General features: G+C 41.0%; 1 protein-coding gene across 6 annotated transcripts in view; it reads right to left on the bottom strand.

Moving 5' to 3' along the window:
• The window catches only part of NEK11 (NIMA related kinase 11), a 172,227-nt gene that overhangs the window by 103,312 nt on the left and 52,773 nt on the right, over nucleotides 1-16,142 (bottom strand). For all 6 annotated transcript variants that reach the window (XM_050938416.1, XM_050938417.1, XM_050938421.1 and 3 more), the window contains one exon: nucleotides 15,185-15,311. In XM_050938416.1, coding sequence (XP_050794373.1) covers nucleotides 15,185-15,311 — 127 coding nt within the window. The remainder of the gene's footprint in view (nucleotides 1-15,184; nucleotides 15,312-16,142) is intronic.

Here is a 16,142-nt window from a genome sequence, read left to right as displayed (position 1 = left end):
CGCACCCAACAATTGTAAGCTCTTCAAGACAGGGTCTGCATCTTCTCATGTGTTGGGATAGTGCCCTATACCATCCTGATTTGTGCCTCAGGATAGTAAAAAGATTATTGTCCAGAGTTTTCATTATAGAAGTAACCAAAACTAGATAAAGTAAATGCCACTTGGGGATGTGTGATTGATAGTATCAGTAGCATATTTTCTGTAATAGTTTCTCTCTTTTTAAATGTATCCACTATGATGTTGCACTCTACGATTTTATGAAAATATGTTAATGAGTATGAATATAATGAAACTGGAATATGCTTCATGCAAAAGGTCTCTTGTAAGGTATCATTACAAAGCTTATAATCTACTGAGGGTGGTCATCCTATTAGTATAAATGTATCATTCTTGTATATGAAACTAGAAATATGAAATATAACTAAGGTCCTATTGTAATTATGCAAAGTATGGGCCATTAATGGTGGTATGGAATCTTGATGGCTCCCATCAACTAAGACAATTGGTTGTAAATGGCTCTGTTTACTTGTAAGCCTTCCTGTGTTCCTGTAAGTCAGGTGGAAAGAATGGAGGCTTGGGGTCTCACAGGACATGTGACCATATTGCCTGGTACTAGAATCCATTTAAAACCCGGTGCTTTTCCATTTAGAGGGGTGGGGACCAAGAGAGACAAAAGATTCCTGCCTTGTGCCAAAGCTATATAAGGGGATGAAATAGAACAAAGGAGGCTGTAGTCATGAGAAATCCCCTAGCTGCCACCTGAGCTGGAACAAGGACTGTACCAGGGAAAGGATTGGGCCCAGAATAGAAAGGAGTCTAGTCTGTGAAAGAAGCTTATTGGAACATCTCTGAGGGTGAGATTTACCTGTATTGAGTTTAACTGTATTAGGCTTAGACTTGCCTTTTTTGTTTTATTTTGCTTGGTACCTTACTTTGTTCTGTCTGTTATTAGTAGGATTTAAGTGGTTCCAACATTTTATACTTAATAAAATCACTTTTGCTTATTAATTAACCCAGAGGAAGCAATTAAAACCCAGGGGAGCAAACAGCTGTGCATCTGTCTCTATCAGTTTTATAGAGGGCGGACAATTTATGAGTTTACCCTGTATAAGCTTTATACAGAGTAAAATGGATTTATTTGGGGTTTGGATCCCATTGGGAGCTGGGTGTCTGGGTGATAGAGACAGGAACATTTGCTAAGCTGTTTTCAGTTAAGTCTGCAGCTTTCGGGCCATGGGTCAGACTCAAGATCTGTGTTTACATCAGGCTAGCGTGTCTGACTCAATGAGACAGGGTTCTGAAGTCGCAAGCTGGCAGGTAAAACAGGCTCAGAGGTAGTCTCAGCACATCAGGTGACAGTCCCAAAGGGTCTCTGTGACCCAACCCATCACACCCACCACCTTGTTTAACTAATTCTGTGGACATTTTCATTGAGCTAGCCTCAAAAATCACTGTCATTTTCATTGGGGGGGCAGGCGTGCAAGTTCAGAACTCAATAGCTTTTATAAGCAGCACAGAGTAGCCGATTGATCACTATAACGCATATTGGCAAAGTTACATTTCATCTGCCATTATGTTGACCAGTGAGCCCCAATGTTTAAAACATTTGAAATTTCTTACAATACTCTACAGCAGTGGATTTCAACCCTCTGGTTCATTGACCTTTGGGGGTCCGCAGACTATGTCAAAGATTTCCAGAGGGGTTCACACCTCTCCTCAAATTTTTTTAGGAGTCCGCAAATGGCAAAAATTGAAACCCACTGCTCTACAGTTTTTAGCAGATATCCTCCAACATGCTAGCATTTGTATAAGGGGAATTCAGTAAATTCAAGACTAAGGGTTACAAGAAAACAACATGTACTTCAGTAGAGTACTTAAGAAAAATATTTTTTATTTATTTTAGGAAATTTAAAAACAAACTCTTTGCAGCTCTAAAAGGACACAATCCAAGCAATGAACTGTATTTTATATGCTTTCAGGAACTGTCACTATTTTCCAGAATGTGGGTGGATTGCCAATTACCAGAGGATCATTTATTTTAGGCTAACTAATGAACTTCCTTTCAATATAAAATTTCCAAAACATTCATGTACATGAGGCAAATTCAAATAACTAGAAGGAACATTGGAAGACTATTATTAGTTAAGTGGATTTTATGTTTTATATTTATTTAGAGCCAGATACCACAAATGCTTACTCAGTTGAGTAGACCTATTTACTTCAAGGAGATTACATTTGATAGTAAGGACTAGTCATGTGATAAAGGTTTGCAGGATTAGTCCCTTTAAAAAGTTGTATGAATTGAACCCATACATTAAACTAAGTCTTAAGGAGTAAAATAGGCTTTTTACGTATACTGGTAACTATTTATTATAAAAAAATTTTTAATTAGCCCGGATTTGTATTAATCTAGTTATATCCTTCTACAATTTCTACAGTAGAAAGCAACTGCAAATCTTCTTAAATTCAAAATTCTGTGACAGAACCACATCTTTTGAAATTTAGATACTGTCCTCACACTCACCTAATGATGTAGCATAGCTTCCAAGCTGACATTTCTTGATGGGACATTTCTCTACCCTCTTTTCATCGCCCTCCCTCTGAGGAGTTTTGGGGTAGGGAAGAAGGATCCCATTCACCCGGCACACCTCAGAGGGAGGGAGATGGACAAGAACACAAACAGCTAGGGAGAAGTGGGGAAAGCCAATAGGTACTAAGATACTGAAGTGACATTAGTGTAGGGTTGCCACCTGTCCAAGTTCTCCCAGGATCATCCTTTTTTTGAGGTAGCTGTCCTGGGAAATCTGTAAGGGTGCTCAGTGCACACACCAGCTTTCCCAGGAAATCTGTCAGTGTGCTCAGTATACACTGTCAGATGTCCAGTTTTACGGGTTCAGGATCATTCTGATGTTCTATTTTTTTGTACCTCAGAGGTGTCAACCCTAATTTGCAGGGGGCTTTTCTGGGAGCAAAGGAGCTTGAGGCCTGGGTTTTATAGTCTCAGGGGGAGTGGAGACAGGGAAGGGTGGCAAGAGAAGAAGCCAAAGCTTAGAGTGGCCTAGAGGATTTCAGAGTGGGGTACAGTAGAAGGATAAAGAACTGAGAAGTTGGTATGGGGGTAGGGGCACATGAAGCAGCCTCCCCAGATCCTCAGCTCATGTAAATTGGTATAGCTGCATTGATTTCAATGGAGCTACACCAATTTACATGAGCTGAGGATTTGGCCCATTATTCTTAGGAAGGGAAATAGGTATCATTAAGAACAATTAGATGACTACATCAGAGATAATGAAAAGCACTGATGTTATTAAGCAATTACTCTACTATACCCAAACTTTTTTGAAATGCAAAGTAATCAGTATGCTCACAACTTTGGGGTATTTGACACCAGATTGTGTGCTTGGACCTAAAACTCAGATGAATGAAATGACAGTGCTAATACAGTCAGTCAGTCTTAGGCCTGGTCTACACTATGCTGTTAAACCAATTTTAACAGCGTTAAATCGATTTAACGCCACACCCGTCCACACTACACTGCTCTTTATATCGATTTAAAGGGCTCTTTAAATCGATTTCTGTACTCCTACAAAACGAGAGGAGTAATGCTAAAATTGATATTACTATATCGGATTAGGGTTAGTGTGGACGCAAATCGACGTTATTGGCCTCATTATTTTACAGTAGCTACCCACAGTGCACTGCTGCAGAAATCAACGCTAGCCTCCGACCACGGACGCACACCACCGAATTAATGTGCCTAGTGTGGACGCGTACAATCGACTTTATAATATCTGTTTTATAAAATCGGTTTAAGCTAATTTGAATTTATCCTGTAGTGTAGACGTAGCCTTAGGTTCTTCTCTTTCAAAATTTACTGGGGACAAGGAAGGGAACAGAGAGAAAAAATAAGCTTTAGATGCTTTAAACTGATCAGAACTCAAAGAGAATTGAGATTATCTCTATCTATGCCTTTCAGAAATGCTGCACAAACCTACAACTCTGGCAAAAAATAAAAATTCTGAAGACTTTTCCCAAGTATACATCTTGCTGTATTTTAATATACAAGATAAAACATGCAAAATGAAGTAAGCACTCTTTCATTTTTATGTGTATTTATCTGTGGATAATCAGTCAGAGACCAAACTGGGATTTTCTGCATCCTGAATTACATTTCAGCAGATTCTTATTACTCATCCAGAGTTGCCTAAAAGCTAGTTAAAGACCATGTACCCTAGGTGTACATGAGCTGTCATCTTGGGCTATGTGAGAAAAATTCTGTAATGGCACACAACACGTTTTATTTAGTAAGTCTTGGCAATCTAGTCACAAGTATATTATGACCCTATCTCAGAAGGGGGTATGCAGTAGACTACATTATTTGGAAAGGGGTATGCTGCCTAAAAAGTTTGAAAACCACTACTCTAAAGCATAGGAGAGCTGTTTCTTTAGGAGACTTTCTATGTCGTCTTTGGTGCAGCAGGGGACATGTAGTAAACCTGATCTCAAAAAAAAAAAAAAAAAAGATGGATTCTGGACTCCTGCACTACATTGTTATACAGGAAAGTCTGATGTAAGTAATAAAGTGTGACATCCTGACAGAGTGACAGTGAGGCCCTGATTACATCCAAAATGTCTACACTTTTCTGTTAATTCTCATATAAAATAGCTATTAGTTTTAAAGGCACACACATGCGCATGAAATAGAACACACCCCCTTAGTACACAAGTACACTTTGCATGATCCACCATAGGGATAGGACTTCAAGCAAAAACAGCCTGTGTGTGTGTGTGTAGTTTAGACAACACAGGTGAGTGGTTTAATTGAACTGAACACTTGTATGCTAGCTAGCCCTTCCCCCCACAAACTTGCAGAATATGTATTATTTTTCATAGCCCTGCATGTTTCTCTGAATGTCTTTTTGAAACTGGTTAGGAAGAGCTTTGGTGAATCTTGCACTTAATTTGACTACTGTACTGCATTGCCATAATATTAAAATGAAATAGTGCAATAAAAAGAAACAAGAAATGCAAATCAGTTAGAAACAAAATTGTTCATATGTCAAGTATTAGGAATCTCTACAATCCACAAATTCTGTTGCTACTTTTTAGAATCTCTGTAGTTTCAATTATGCACCTTTTCTGTGCATCTTCAGCCCCATCTTCAGATGAATAATTTAAAAAAAAGTAACAAAATAAAATCTGACAGGAACATAAACAAAGAGAAACAAGTGAAGCTAAAATGAAAATCCCATGACAGGATGCATGTGGAGCCCAATACACCTGAACTCTATAGACCATCTGTCAGAATCTGCCAAGATCACACAGAAGAATTTGAGGACACAGGCTTTAAATATAACAGGGATATTAACTTGCTCAGGAAAACAAAATTCAGCTACTGATATTTCTGGAAAGAGTTTACTAAGTGCCTGAATGAAAACCCAATCTGTTTCCAACAAAATTACATTCCTAATCATTTCTGCCCCATTCCTCCAACCATTATTGAAGTTCTTATGCCAGAAGTGTTGAGTGCCAACTTGGTTTACCACTAGAATATTTTCATTTTAAATTACTTCAGCTAATTTTAAGTAGTGAATCCTGAAAAATATTAATATCACAAGTATGGACAGAATACTATTAAAAGGGGCAAGTATATTAGAAATAGCTATTAGAAATAGTGTAGAACTGAAGGGTGCTGAATCTTCCTTCATTCAAGTTGGTGCAAATCCTGCTACTATGTGGGGTTCCCCCCCTCAGCAGAACTGGATCAGTTCTGTTGCACAGGGCAGAGTGAAGGGCAAGATTTACAGGGTGAACATGGAGCTCACCTCTTCTATGTGCCCTTGTATGCCACTGCTCCGAAACTATGTGAAAGTGAGAGTAGGAGATTCCGCAGCTAAACAGACCTTTCTTTCCTCTTTCCTTCTCACAGATGGCTGCATTAAGATCCTGGAGTATACTGCAGCTTCAAGGATGCAGTAGTGGCCATGCAGCTCATCAAATTTGAGGTCAGGAAAGTGCAGAGAATGAACAGGCAGCCAAAGAACAAGACCTCTGCTTAAAATGTCTCCTCTTACCCTGCTTTTTTGCTGAACTGATTGAGTTTCCTGGAGACAAAGAATAAAAAAAATCTGAAAACCAGGGCCAACTTAATCAGTAGAGAACTAACCCTGTTTCATCTTTTATTCCCAGAGGTCAACTTGATGAAGAATCTAGATATGTCAATTAAGGATATAATTTGAATATTTAGAGTAAGATCTTGGCCCCATTGAACACTCACTGATTTTAACAGGGCTAGGAGTTCATGTTCACAGTGAAATGCAAGAGAAAGTCAGCCTCCCAGGCTGCTGAAATATCATTTAGATTCAGAAATTTCCCTTTAATTTGTAAGATCTTTCTAAAGCCCACATTTTCTGGTCTTCCCAATTTATTATAATTTAACTGACATTTCTATTCACCAGTGATACAATTGACAGAGTTCTGTATTCCCTTCTGCTATCCTGACTTCTTTTAACAGTGGTAGAAAGTATTCTAAGGTCAACAGTTTAATTTTTCCACAGTTTCATATGATCTTTTTACAAATATAGTTTTGTGTGGGTTTACATCTCAAGTTTGAGTTCTGGGCATAAAGAGAAAACGAAAATGTAATTCATACAACACCATGAGATTTCTGCTTCATTTCTGGTTGAATTCGGTTAAAACAACTAAGTTTACACTCAGAATGATAACTCCTTTCCCCAGTACCCCAAACTTGGCCTGAGTTTTGCTGAAAACTCAATAAAACCTTGCCTGAGTTTCAGGTCTGAACCTAACCATGAACAGGCAGTTGCAAAGCTTTCATGGTTGCCTATCTGTTGTTCTGGACTTCCCTCAAGACAGCAAAATTACACATCTTGAAAAAGATTATACAAATTCTAGTTGATGAATGTATTTCATTTGCAAAATATGCCAAGCACACATTACAAAAAACAGGTACTCACCTTAAAAGTCAAACACATCTGCAGTAAGTTTCATATAAAAAGAGTACCTCCCATAGATTATCCCACATCCTATTGCTAAAATGTCACCATAATTATCAATACTTCATTGTCATTCTTGCCATTTTAAAACTGCAGAAATTCAATTGTCAAATAAACCCAGACCTAGTCCAGATATATTCTGTGTAATTAATAGCCTACTTCAAATTTTTAATTTTTGGTCAAGACTCTAGAACAGGTAATGGCTTCTCAGTTATGTCACCATCAAGTAGAAAACAACCTCTGAATAGAGCAATCTCTGTGCACTATCCTAATGAAATCTAGATTGGAATTTCTCAGAGTTTTTAATGATTTATTACAGTAGTATGATGCCAGCAGTCTGAGTGTTTTAATTTTGTTTGACCCAACTTTTTCTTTTGATTACAAAATCCTTCTTGTTTACAGTATTATGTATGAATTGCTGGCACTATTTTAAGCTGGCATCCATCTTATTTGTTAAAGAGATTCCACTTTTTGTCTATAGATTATTTTTCTCCTTTGCTGTAAAAATTACTTCAGTTCACTTTTATTTTTGGACAACACTATTTCTCTGCCAGCAGTGGGTTAATATTTCTATTTTCACCTTGTCCCATGCATTCCTAGAGCACTCTTCTCTTTTCCTTTTTTTAAATTTGAAAAAAAAAAAAAAAAAAAAGGATCAAGAGGTGAAAAGTGACAGAGCCTTATGGATGAGTCCTCATAAAACAAAGCTTTATGTCAAAAAAAATTCCAAAAGAAAGATTCTAAGGAGTAGGATAGGTTCTGCAGTACTAACAAACCAAATGGAGGTTCTTCTCTACAGGCTGAATCTTAGCAACAAAGCTTTGCAAATGTACATATCTTGCCTTGCACATGTCCTAAAATGAAACCTCTCTCCAGGCCTGCCAGAATACAATCTTACAGTCACATACACATGATTCTTTCAAGACAGCAGCGCTTAATGATTCATTGCCAAGAGAAAAAAAATCTGGGTGGGCTTTCTAAGGTCTTTAGTTCACAATAAGTAGAAACCAAAGGATATCTGAACATCAAATTTGAGGAGAAGATCATGTAAGATATGCAGTCATGGAAAGATGTTAGCAGGATGATATGATGGTAGGTTTCTACATTAGTGAGCCTCTTTGGAAGGAATGTAGGAAGAGTCTAACACCACCGTATACTCGTAAAATATAGTATAAAGCAGATCTATGAGCTGAAATCACTGCCCTTAGGAAAATGAGCTTTGATTAAAAAAAACAAGCTCCTCATATACTGATTGGTTGAAAAGTCCTTTTGAACAGCTTTGTCAGAACCTCAAATGTGTCAAAGCTTGCACTAACCTGATAAGGGTCTGTACAGAAATACTGATCTACCTTCAATTACTAGTTCATGAAAGGTCAAAACAGCTGTCAAATTAACTTGGATGGAATCAGTCTTCTATCCAGCCTCAGATAAATAAAGGTAACACTGGGTTTTAGAATAAAGTTCTCCCCACCAGGCGTAGCCACCTCAACCATCACACTCTATTGTGGGGGCAGGGAAGTATAGTCAGTGGTATTTTAGGGCCAATTGTACTTTTTTTCTTGAGTCCCTGGAGAAGAGGAGAGAGGTGTGAAGTGTCTTCACCAATGTATCAATATAGGATGCAAGAGTAGAGCAAGTTCATTCAAAAATGCAGCAGTCAGGCTCACCAGTTGGTGTCATCTGTCACATTCACACTTTTAAAAACTCTTGATCTTTCGTTACTGGCAATGAGAGGAATGATGGCATCTTGGATCACAAGGTAGTTTGAAAGGAAAATATATCTGAATTGAACATCTAGAAGTTTCAGCATGGATCTAGAAAGAAACATTCAGAAGCATCAGAAACAGAATAGGATGCAACATCTCCAAATCTCAAAGTTTTTAAGGTCTGGACACAAAACCTCAGTGCTCTGAAAGAGAATGGAAAATCAAGTATTGTTGTTGGAACCTAATGTGTTAAAGCCTCATACATAAAGCACTGAAAAATGTCAATTGAAAATATAAAGTGCAGGAATCAAATTAACAATTCAGTTGCAGGAAAAGAAGGGTTTCCAAACAAACTGACTAACAAGTAGAATCTAAAGCTAACACCAAGGCCAGCATTTCAGGGCCACGAAGCCTCAAGTGCATAAGGATGAACAGATGCACACAAAAAAACAGATGAGGTATTAAAAGACTAACTGAAGGGTTGAGGGGACCAACAGAAGAAATTCAAAACCTGTCACAGATCAAAGTAGAATTGGAGTGATGGTGGTTGACGGGATCTGATTTCAGCTTTCATGACTAACAAGGAGCTGACTGGAAGTTACTTAGGGCTGAGGTTCTGGCATTTGATGGTGCATGTGGATCTTCAGTACCCCTTTCTCAGACAGCCAGAAAGTTTTGAGTTCTAGGAGTTCTGTCCTCTGTTGCACTGGGAGCATGAGACCCAAGAGTGAGAATCCTGTGTAGAAGACAGCCTTTAAAGACTAGATCTGAAAAGTACCATGAAATATTAGAGGTATAATATCTAGAATAAACTGCTTGTGATAGTTCTGTTTTGTGTGGTTTGGCGCTTTACATTAAGGAAGTGTAATCAACAGATACTATATCAATATACTGGACCAATTTCTGCTCTTATTTAGTCCTCTACAATCCCAATGACAGAGGGATTGCACAGGTGTAATTATGAATAGAATTTGTCCCACTTCCTTTATGTTTAATGTACAGAAAGCTGCACTGATAAAACTGCTCATACTACAAGAAAATAAAATACTCCTTATAGCAACTCCGCAACAACGATAATTCATGTCTTGAACAGGATCTCACTGCATGCTGAATGACTTATTTCCCATATCTTTTGAAATCCCCCTCAATATTTTTTATTGAATGGAATGACACTTTCATAGCATTGGGTCCAGATTAACAGTGCAGAATCTGACATAAAATCTCTCAGTTCAGTTACAGTAAGCATGAGACAAGATTCCTGGCTTTTCCCTTGACACAAGCTGAATACTACAGTATATTGCCTGTGAATAATAGTAAATGTTACTAGGTGTCTAAAAGTTTGACGATCTGTTCTCAATATTTAGAACTGTCCCCAGGTGCCACTAATATATCTGAGGAGGACTGGAGCAGAAATCTTCAGGGATTCCAAGTAATTCAGTAATAAAACTGCAGTCCAATGTTCAAAGTCTTTTTACAGAGAATTTCCTGATTCTAAATATTAAAAAAAAAAAAGCAATCACCCAGATCATGTGCCCACAAAAAAAAACAAAGTCCATTTTTTAAAGAAATACTACATTCTTTGGGAAGGTAATGGGACATTTTAGGCTATGAGACAGTAAGGGCATGTCTACACTATGATATTATATCGATTTTATAGAAGTTGATCTTTAGTAACCGATTTTATACAGTAGATTGTGTGTGTCTCCACTAAGGGCATTAGGTCTGCAGAGTGCATCCTCAATATGGTGGCTAGCATCAACTCACAGAGTGGTGCACTGTGGGTAGCTATCCCACAGTTCTGCTGCCCATTGGAATTCTGGGTTAAGCTCTCAATGCCTGATGGGGAAAAAACATTGTCACACGTGGTTTTGGGTACATGCCATTAGTCTCCTCCTTCCCTCCTTGAAAGCAATGGCAAACAATAATTTTGCACCTTTTTTCCTTGGCCATCTATACAGACGCCACAGCACGGCAAGCATGGAGCCCACTCAGTTGCACACTGCTTTTGTGAGCACTGTAAACACCTCATGCATTATCCTGCAGTATGTGCAGAGACTAACTAGGAGCCACCAGCACAAGGAAGATTGTGAGGACATGGACACAGACATTTCTGAAATCACGAGATGTGGCAATTGGGATATCATGGTAGCATTAGGGCATGTGATACAGTGGAATACCAATTCTGGGCCTGGCAAACAAGCACAGACTGGTGGGACCACATTGTGTTGCAGGTATTGGATGATTCTCAGTGGCTGCAAAACTTTTGCATGTGTAAGGTCACTCTCATGGAACTTTGTGAGTTGCTTTCCCCCTCCCTGAAGTGCAATACCACCAAGATGAGCCCTACCCTGACAGTTGAGAAGCGAGTGGCGATAGCCCTGTGGAAGCTTGCAACACCTGACTGCTACCAGTCAGTCGGAAATCAATTCAGAGTGGGCAGATCAACCGTGGGAACAGCTGTGATCCAAGTAGCCAGGGCAATCAATATCCTTCTGCTAGGAAGGGTAGTGACTCTGGGAAATGCGCAGGTCATAGTGGATGACTTTGCTGCAACAGGGTTCCCTAACTCTGGTGGGGCAATAGACAGAACGCATATCCCTATCTTGGCACCGGACCACCTTGCCAAAGAGTACACTCACAGCAAGGGGTACTTCTCAATGGTGTTGCAAGCACTGGTGGATCACAAGGGCTGTTTCACTGACTTCAATGTGCGATGGTCGGGAAAAGTGCATGAAGACACTTTCTTCCCAGACTAGAAAATTACCGTTAGGGTTGTTGAAATGCCAATAGTTATCCTTGGGGACCCAGCCTACCCCTTGCTCCCATGGCTCATGAAGCCGTATACAGGTAGTCGAGACAGCAGTAAGTAGCAGTTCACGTACATGTTTAGCAAGTGCAGAATGGTGCTAGAATGTGCCTTTGAATGTTAAGGTAACAAGAAGGGTTTCTTCAGGTATGTTAGCAACAAGAAGAAAGTCAAGGAAAGTATGGGCCCCTTACTGAATGAGGGAGGCAAGCTGGTGACAGAGCATGTGGAAAAAGCTAATGTGCTCAATGATTTTTTTGCCTCTGTCTTCACAAAGAAGGTCAGCTCCTAGACTGCTGCACTGGGCAGCACAGTATGGGGAGAACATGACCAGCCCTCTGTGGAGAAAGAAGTGGTTTGGGACTATTTAGAAAAACTGGATAAGCACAAGACCATGGGGCTGGATGCGCTGCATCCGAGGGTGCTAAAGGAGTTGGCGGATGTGATTGCAGAGCCATTAGCCATTATCTTTGAAAACTCATGGCAAACAGGGGAGGTATCGGATGACTTGAAAAAGACTACTGTAGCGCCCATCTTTAAAAAAGGGAAGAAGGAGGATCTGGGAAACTATAGGCCAGTCAGCCTCACCTCAGTCCCTGGAAAAACCATGGAGCAGGTCCTCAGGGAATCAATTCTGAAGCACTTAGAGGAGAGGAAAAAAAGTGATCAGGATCAGTCAGCATGGATTCACCCAGGGCAAGTCATGCCTGACTAACTTAATTGCCTTCTATGAAGAGATAACTGGGTCTGTGGATGAGGGGAAAGCAGTGGATGTGTTATTCCTTGACTTTAGCAAAGCTTTTGATACGGTCTCCCACAGTATTCTTGCCAGCAAGTTATAGAAGTATGGGCTGGACAATTGGACTATAAGGTGGATAGAAAGCTGGCTAGATTGTCGGGCTCAGTGTGTAGTGATCAACGGCTCCACGTCTAGTTGGCAGCCGGTTTCAAGTGGAGTGCCCCAAGGGTCAGTCCTGGGGCCGGTTTTGTTCAATATCTTCATTAATGATCTGGAGGATGGTGTGGACTGCACTCTCAGCAAGTTTGAAGATGACACTAAACTGGGAGGAGTGGTAGATACGCTGGAGGATAGGGATAGGATACAGAGAGACCTAGACAAATTAGAGGACTGGGCCAAAAGAAACCTGATGAGGTTCACCAAGGATAAGTGCAGAGTCCTCCACTTAGGATGGAAGAATCCCATTCACTGTTACAGACTAGGGACCGAATGGCTAGGAAGCAGTTCTGCAGAAAAGGACCTAGGGGTTACAGTGGATGAGAAGCTGGATATGAGTCAGAGTGCCCTTGTTGCCAAGATGGCTAATGGCATTTTGGGCTGTATAAGTAGGGGTACTGCCAGCAGATTGAGGGATGTGATCATTCTCCTCTATTCGACATTGGTGAGGCCTCATCTGGAGTACTGTGTCCAGTTTCAAGCCCCACGCTACAAGAAGGATGTGGAGAAATTGGAAAGAGTCCAGCAGAGGGCAACAAAAATGATTAGGGGGCTGGAGCACATGACTTATGAGGAGAGGCTGAGGGAATTGGGAAAGTCCCTATTATTCTGAATCCATTCGTTATTTATTAAAAAATATGGGAGATCACTGACAATGCTGACTAGTAAAAGAAAGCCCAGGTGTACAAAGGGTTTGATAACAGGTGGGGTGCAGGAGGAGGAAAGGACAAGGCCACATTGCTTATTGTAGTCACACCACAAATCAAAGCTGTTTGAATGACAGCCTTCTGTTGCTTGGGCCATCCCCTATAGTTGAGTGGTGGGGTGCCAAGAGCCTTCCCCCCCCCCCGTGTTCTTGGATGTTTGGGTGAGAATATGGAACATGGGGAGAAGGGCAGGCGGTTACACAATGGCTGAAGTGGTAGTCTGTACTCTAGTTGCCTTTCCTGCAGCTCCATCAGATGCCTCATCATGTCCATTTGCGCCCTCATTAGCCTCAGCAACTCCTCCTGTGTGTTCCGATCACGCTCACTGTATGCTTTCCTGGCCTCTGCCACCGACTGCCTCCATGCATTCAGCTGTGCCCTATCAGTGTGGGAGGACTGCATGAACTCCACTGGCCATCACCAACAGTCCTCAGCTAAAACCTCTCCACCGCATCATCAGTTATCTACAACCCATCCTGGACAATGATCCCTTGCTTTCACAGGCCTTGGGTGGCAGTCCAATCCTCGCCCACAGACAACATGCCAACCTTAAGCATATTCTCACCAGCAACTGCACACCGCACCATAGTAACTGTAACTCAAGAACCAAACCATGCAACAAACCTCAATGCCAACTCTTCCCACATATCTACACCAGTGACACCATCACAGGACCTAACCAGATAAGCCACATCATCACCGGTTCATTCACCTGCATGTCCACCAATGTAATATATGCCATGTGCAAGCCATGCCCCCCTGCTATGTACATCAAGCAAACTGGACAGTCCCTACGTAAGAGGATAAATGGACACAAGACAGATATTAGGAATGGCAATATACAAAAACCAATCTCCCTGGGCACACAAAACCAGATTTAAAGGTAGCCATCCTGCAGCAAAAAAAACTTCAGGATCAGACTCCAAAGACAAACTGCTGAGCTTCAGTTCATTTGCAAATTTTACACCATCGGCTCAGGATTAAACAAAGATTGAATGGCTAGCCAACTACAGAAGCAGTTTCTCCTCCTTTGGTGTTCACACCTCAACTGCTAGAAGAGGGCCTCATCCTCCCTGATTGAGCTAACAGCATTATCTCTAGACTGATTCTTGCCTGCATATTTATACCTGCCTCTGGAAATTTCCACTATATCCATCTGACGAAGTGGGTATTCACTCATGAAAGCTTATGCTCCAATACGTCTGTTAGTCTATAAGGTGCCACAGGACTGTGTCACTTTTTACAGATCCAGAATAACACGGCTACCCCTCTGATACTTAGACTTAGGTATCTCGACTTGGTCCCTTGCCCTTTATCTCAGGGGCTCATAAAGCTCTTCAACCTTGGGCACCGTGGTTTTTACCACCACTTCTAAGTGACACAGTAGGTGAGCTCAAGCTCTCCAACCACTCCAGGATCTGACCCTGGGACCCTGTGCTGCAAAGCATCTCTCTGTCCTTAAACTACCAATTTCTATTTCATGGTTTTCAAGATTATCTCCTACTGTCTCCTTCCTCCCTGTGCCCTTTCCGGGCTTCTTCAGTCAAGCCCCTCACAGGATCTTCCTGGTGCCCTTGCAAGGGGAACCATTATTGGTCCTTTCCCAGATCCCAGTGACTGCAAAGCCTAATAGCAAGCTGCTTCTTTCCCCAGACACGTATTGGCAGATGCTGTACCTGTTCTTCCCCTTAAAGGCCCAGCTCCTCCTATGAGGATAACAGCCTACTCACTTCTAAACATGAGGAAGAAAACTCCAAATTGCAACATAGCTATGAACTGAAATAAATGCCTTTGAATAGTTCTAATGGAGTAGTCAAGCATTCTAACCAGGTGGCCCTGACTTCTTTTGTATTCAAAAAATTTGTTAAAGAAAAAAATAGCAAGCACATAATACAAGCAAATAGATGGTAACCTAGAAAACAAATGCATTTTAATTGACTTGTTCATTACAAAGAAATGAATACTCCAATCTAAACAGCATGTTGCTCACTCACCAAATGTCAGATTTTGTGTCATAACCTTGATGTTTCAGTGCCTCTGGGCTCATGTAGTAAGGTGTCCCAGTAAATGTAGTTGCCAGATCACATGATCCCATCAAGAGACGAGAAACTCCAAAGTCCCCTTAAAGTAAAATTGTAAAAAGTTAAAAAAAGTAAAAAAATACTAGGTAGGTAAGAAAATCTAGACTCAAAATCAAATCAGAAACTCCAAACTTACTGTGGCAAATTGCCATCACTATTATGATGGGTCTTGCACTTTCTCTTCTTTTGCAGGGGTTCAGGGCACCATTTCTTGCCTCTGAATTGGAATATTAATTGCCCCACTAGTGTCCTTGAGGAGGGGAGTGGAGAGGGAGGGACCTGGGCCCACCCTCTACTCCAGGTCCCAGCCCAGGGGCCCTGAGGATAGAGGTGAACCACTTGAACTGGCAGTTCCTTCCCCTGGGCTATTTCCCTCTCCTGCCCTTCAGCTTGTAGGGGGCTTCCTGCCCTCCCTCTGCACAAGCCAGGTGCCCCTTACCTAGGGTCTTGGACTTCTTAGCCCTCCACAGCACTTCTCCAAACTGTCCTCTGCTCCAGCACCACTTCCTCTCTGCTCCAACTCCCACACTGTCTGATTGAAGCAGGGGGGTTTTATCATGTGACTGGCTTCAGGTGCTCTAATTGGCTTCAAGTGCTCTAGTTAATCTATAGCAAACTTTCTTCCCCTTACAGGGAATAAGGCTCCCTTCTAACACTCTCCTGCTGCCCTCTGGCCATGCTGTATCCCATTACTTTGAGTGTCTTTAATATAACTTTTTATAATTTAATATTATTTAAAAAATTTAGGGCCAGAACTTCAGCTGGTGTGAATTCTCATAACTGTTGAAATCAGTGAAGCTATGACAATTATCAGCAAGGATCTGTCACTTAAAACACAAAAATTGGGGTAATTGAATGGCTCAGAGTATTG

This window comes from Gopherus flavomarginatus, chromosome 2 (genome assembly GCF_025201925.1).
Source record: "Gopherus flavomarginatus isolate rGopFla2 chromosome 2, rGopFla2.mat.asm, whole genome shotgun sequence".
Taxonomy (NCBI): Eukaryota; Metazoa; Chordata; order Testudines; family Testudinidae; genus Gopherus; species Gopherus flavomarginatus.
Note: the sequence above shows the minus strand (reverse complement) of the source record. Positions and strands in the feature narration are given on the sequence as shown.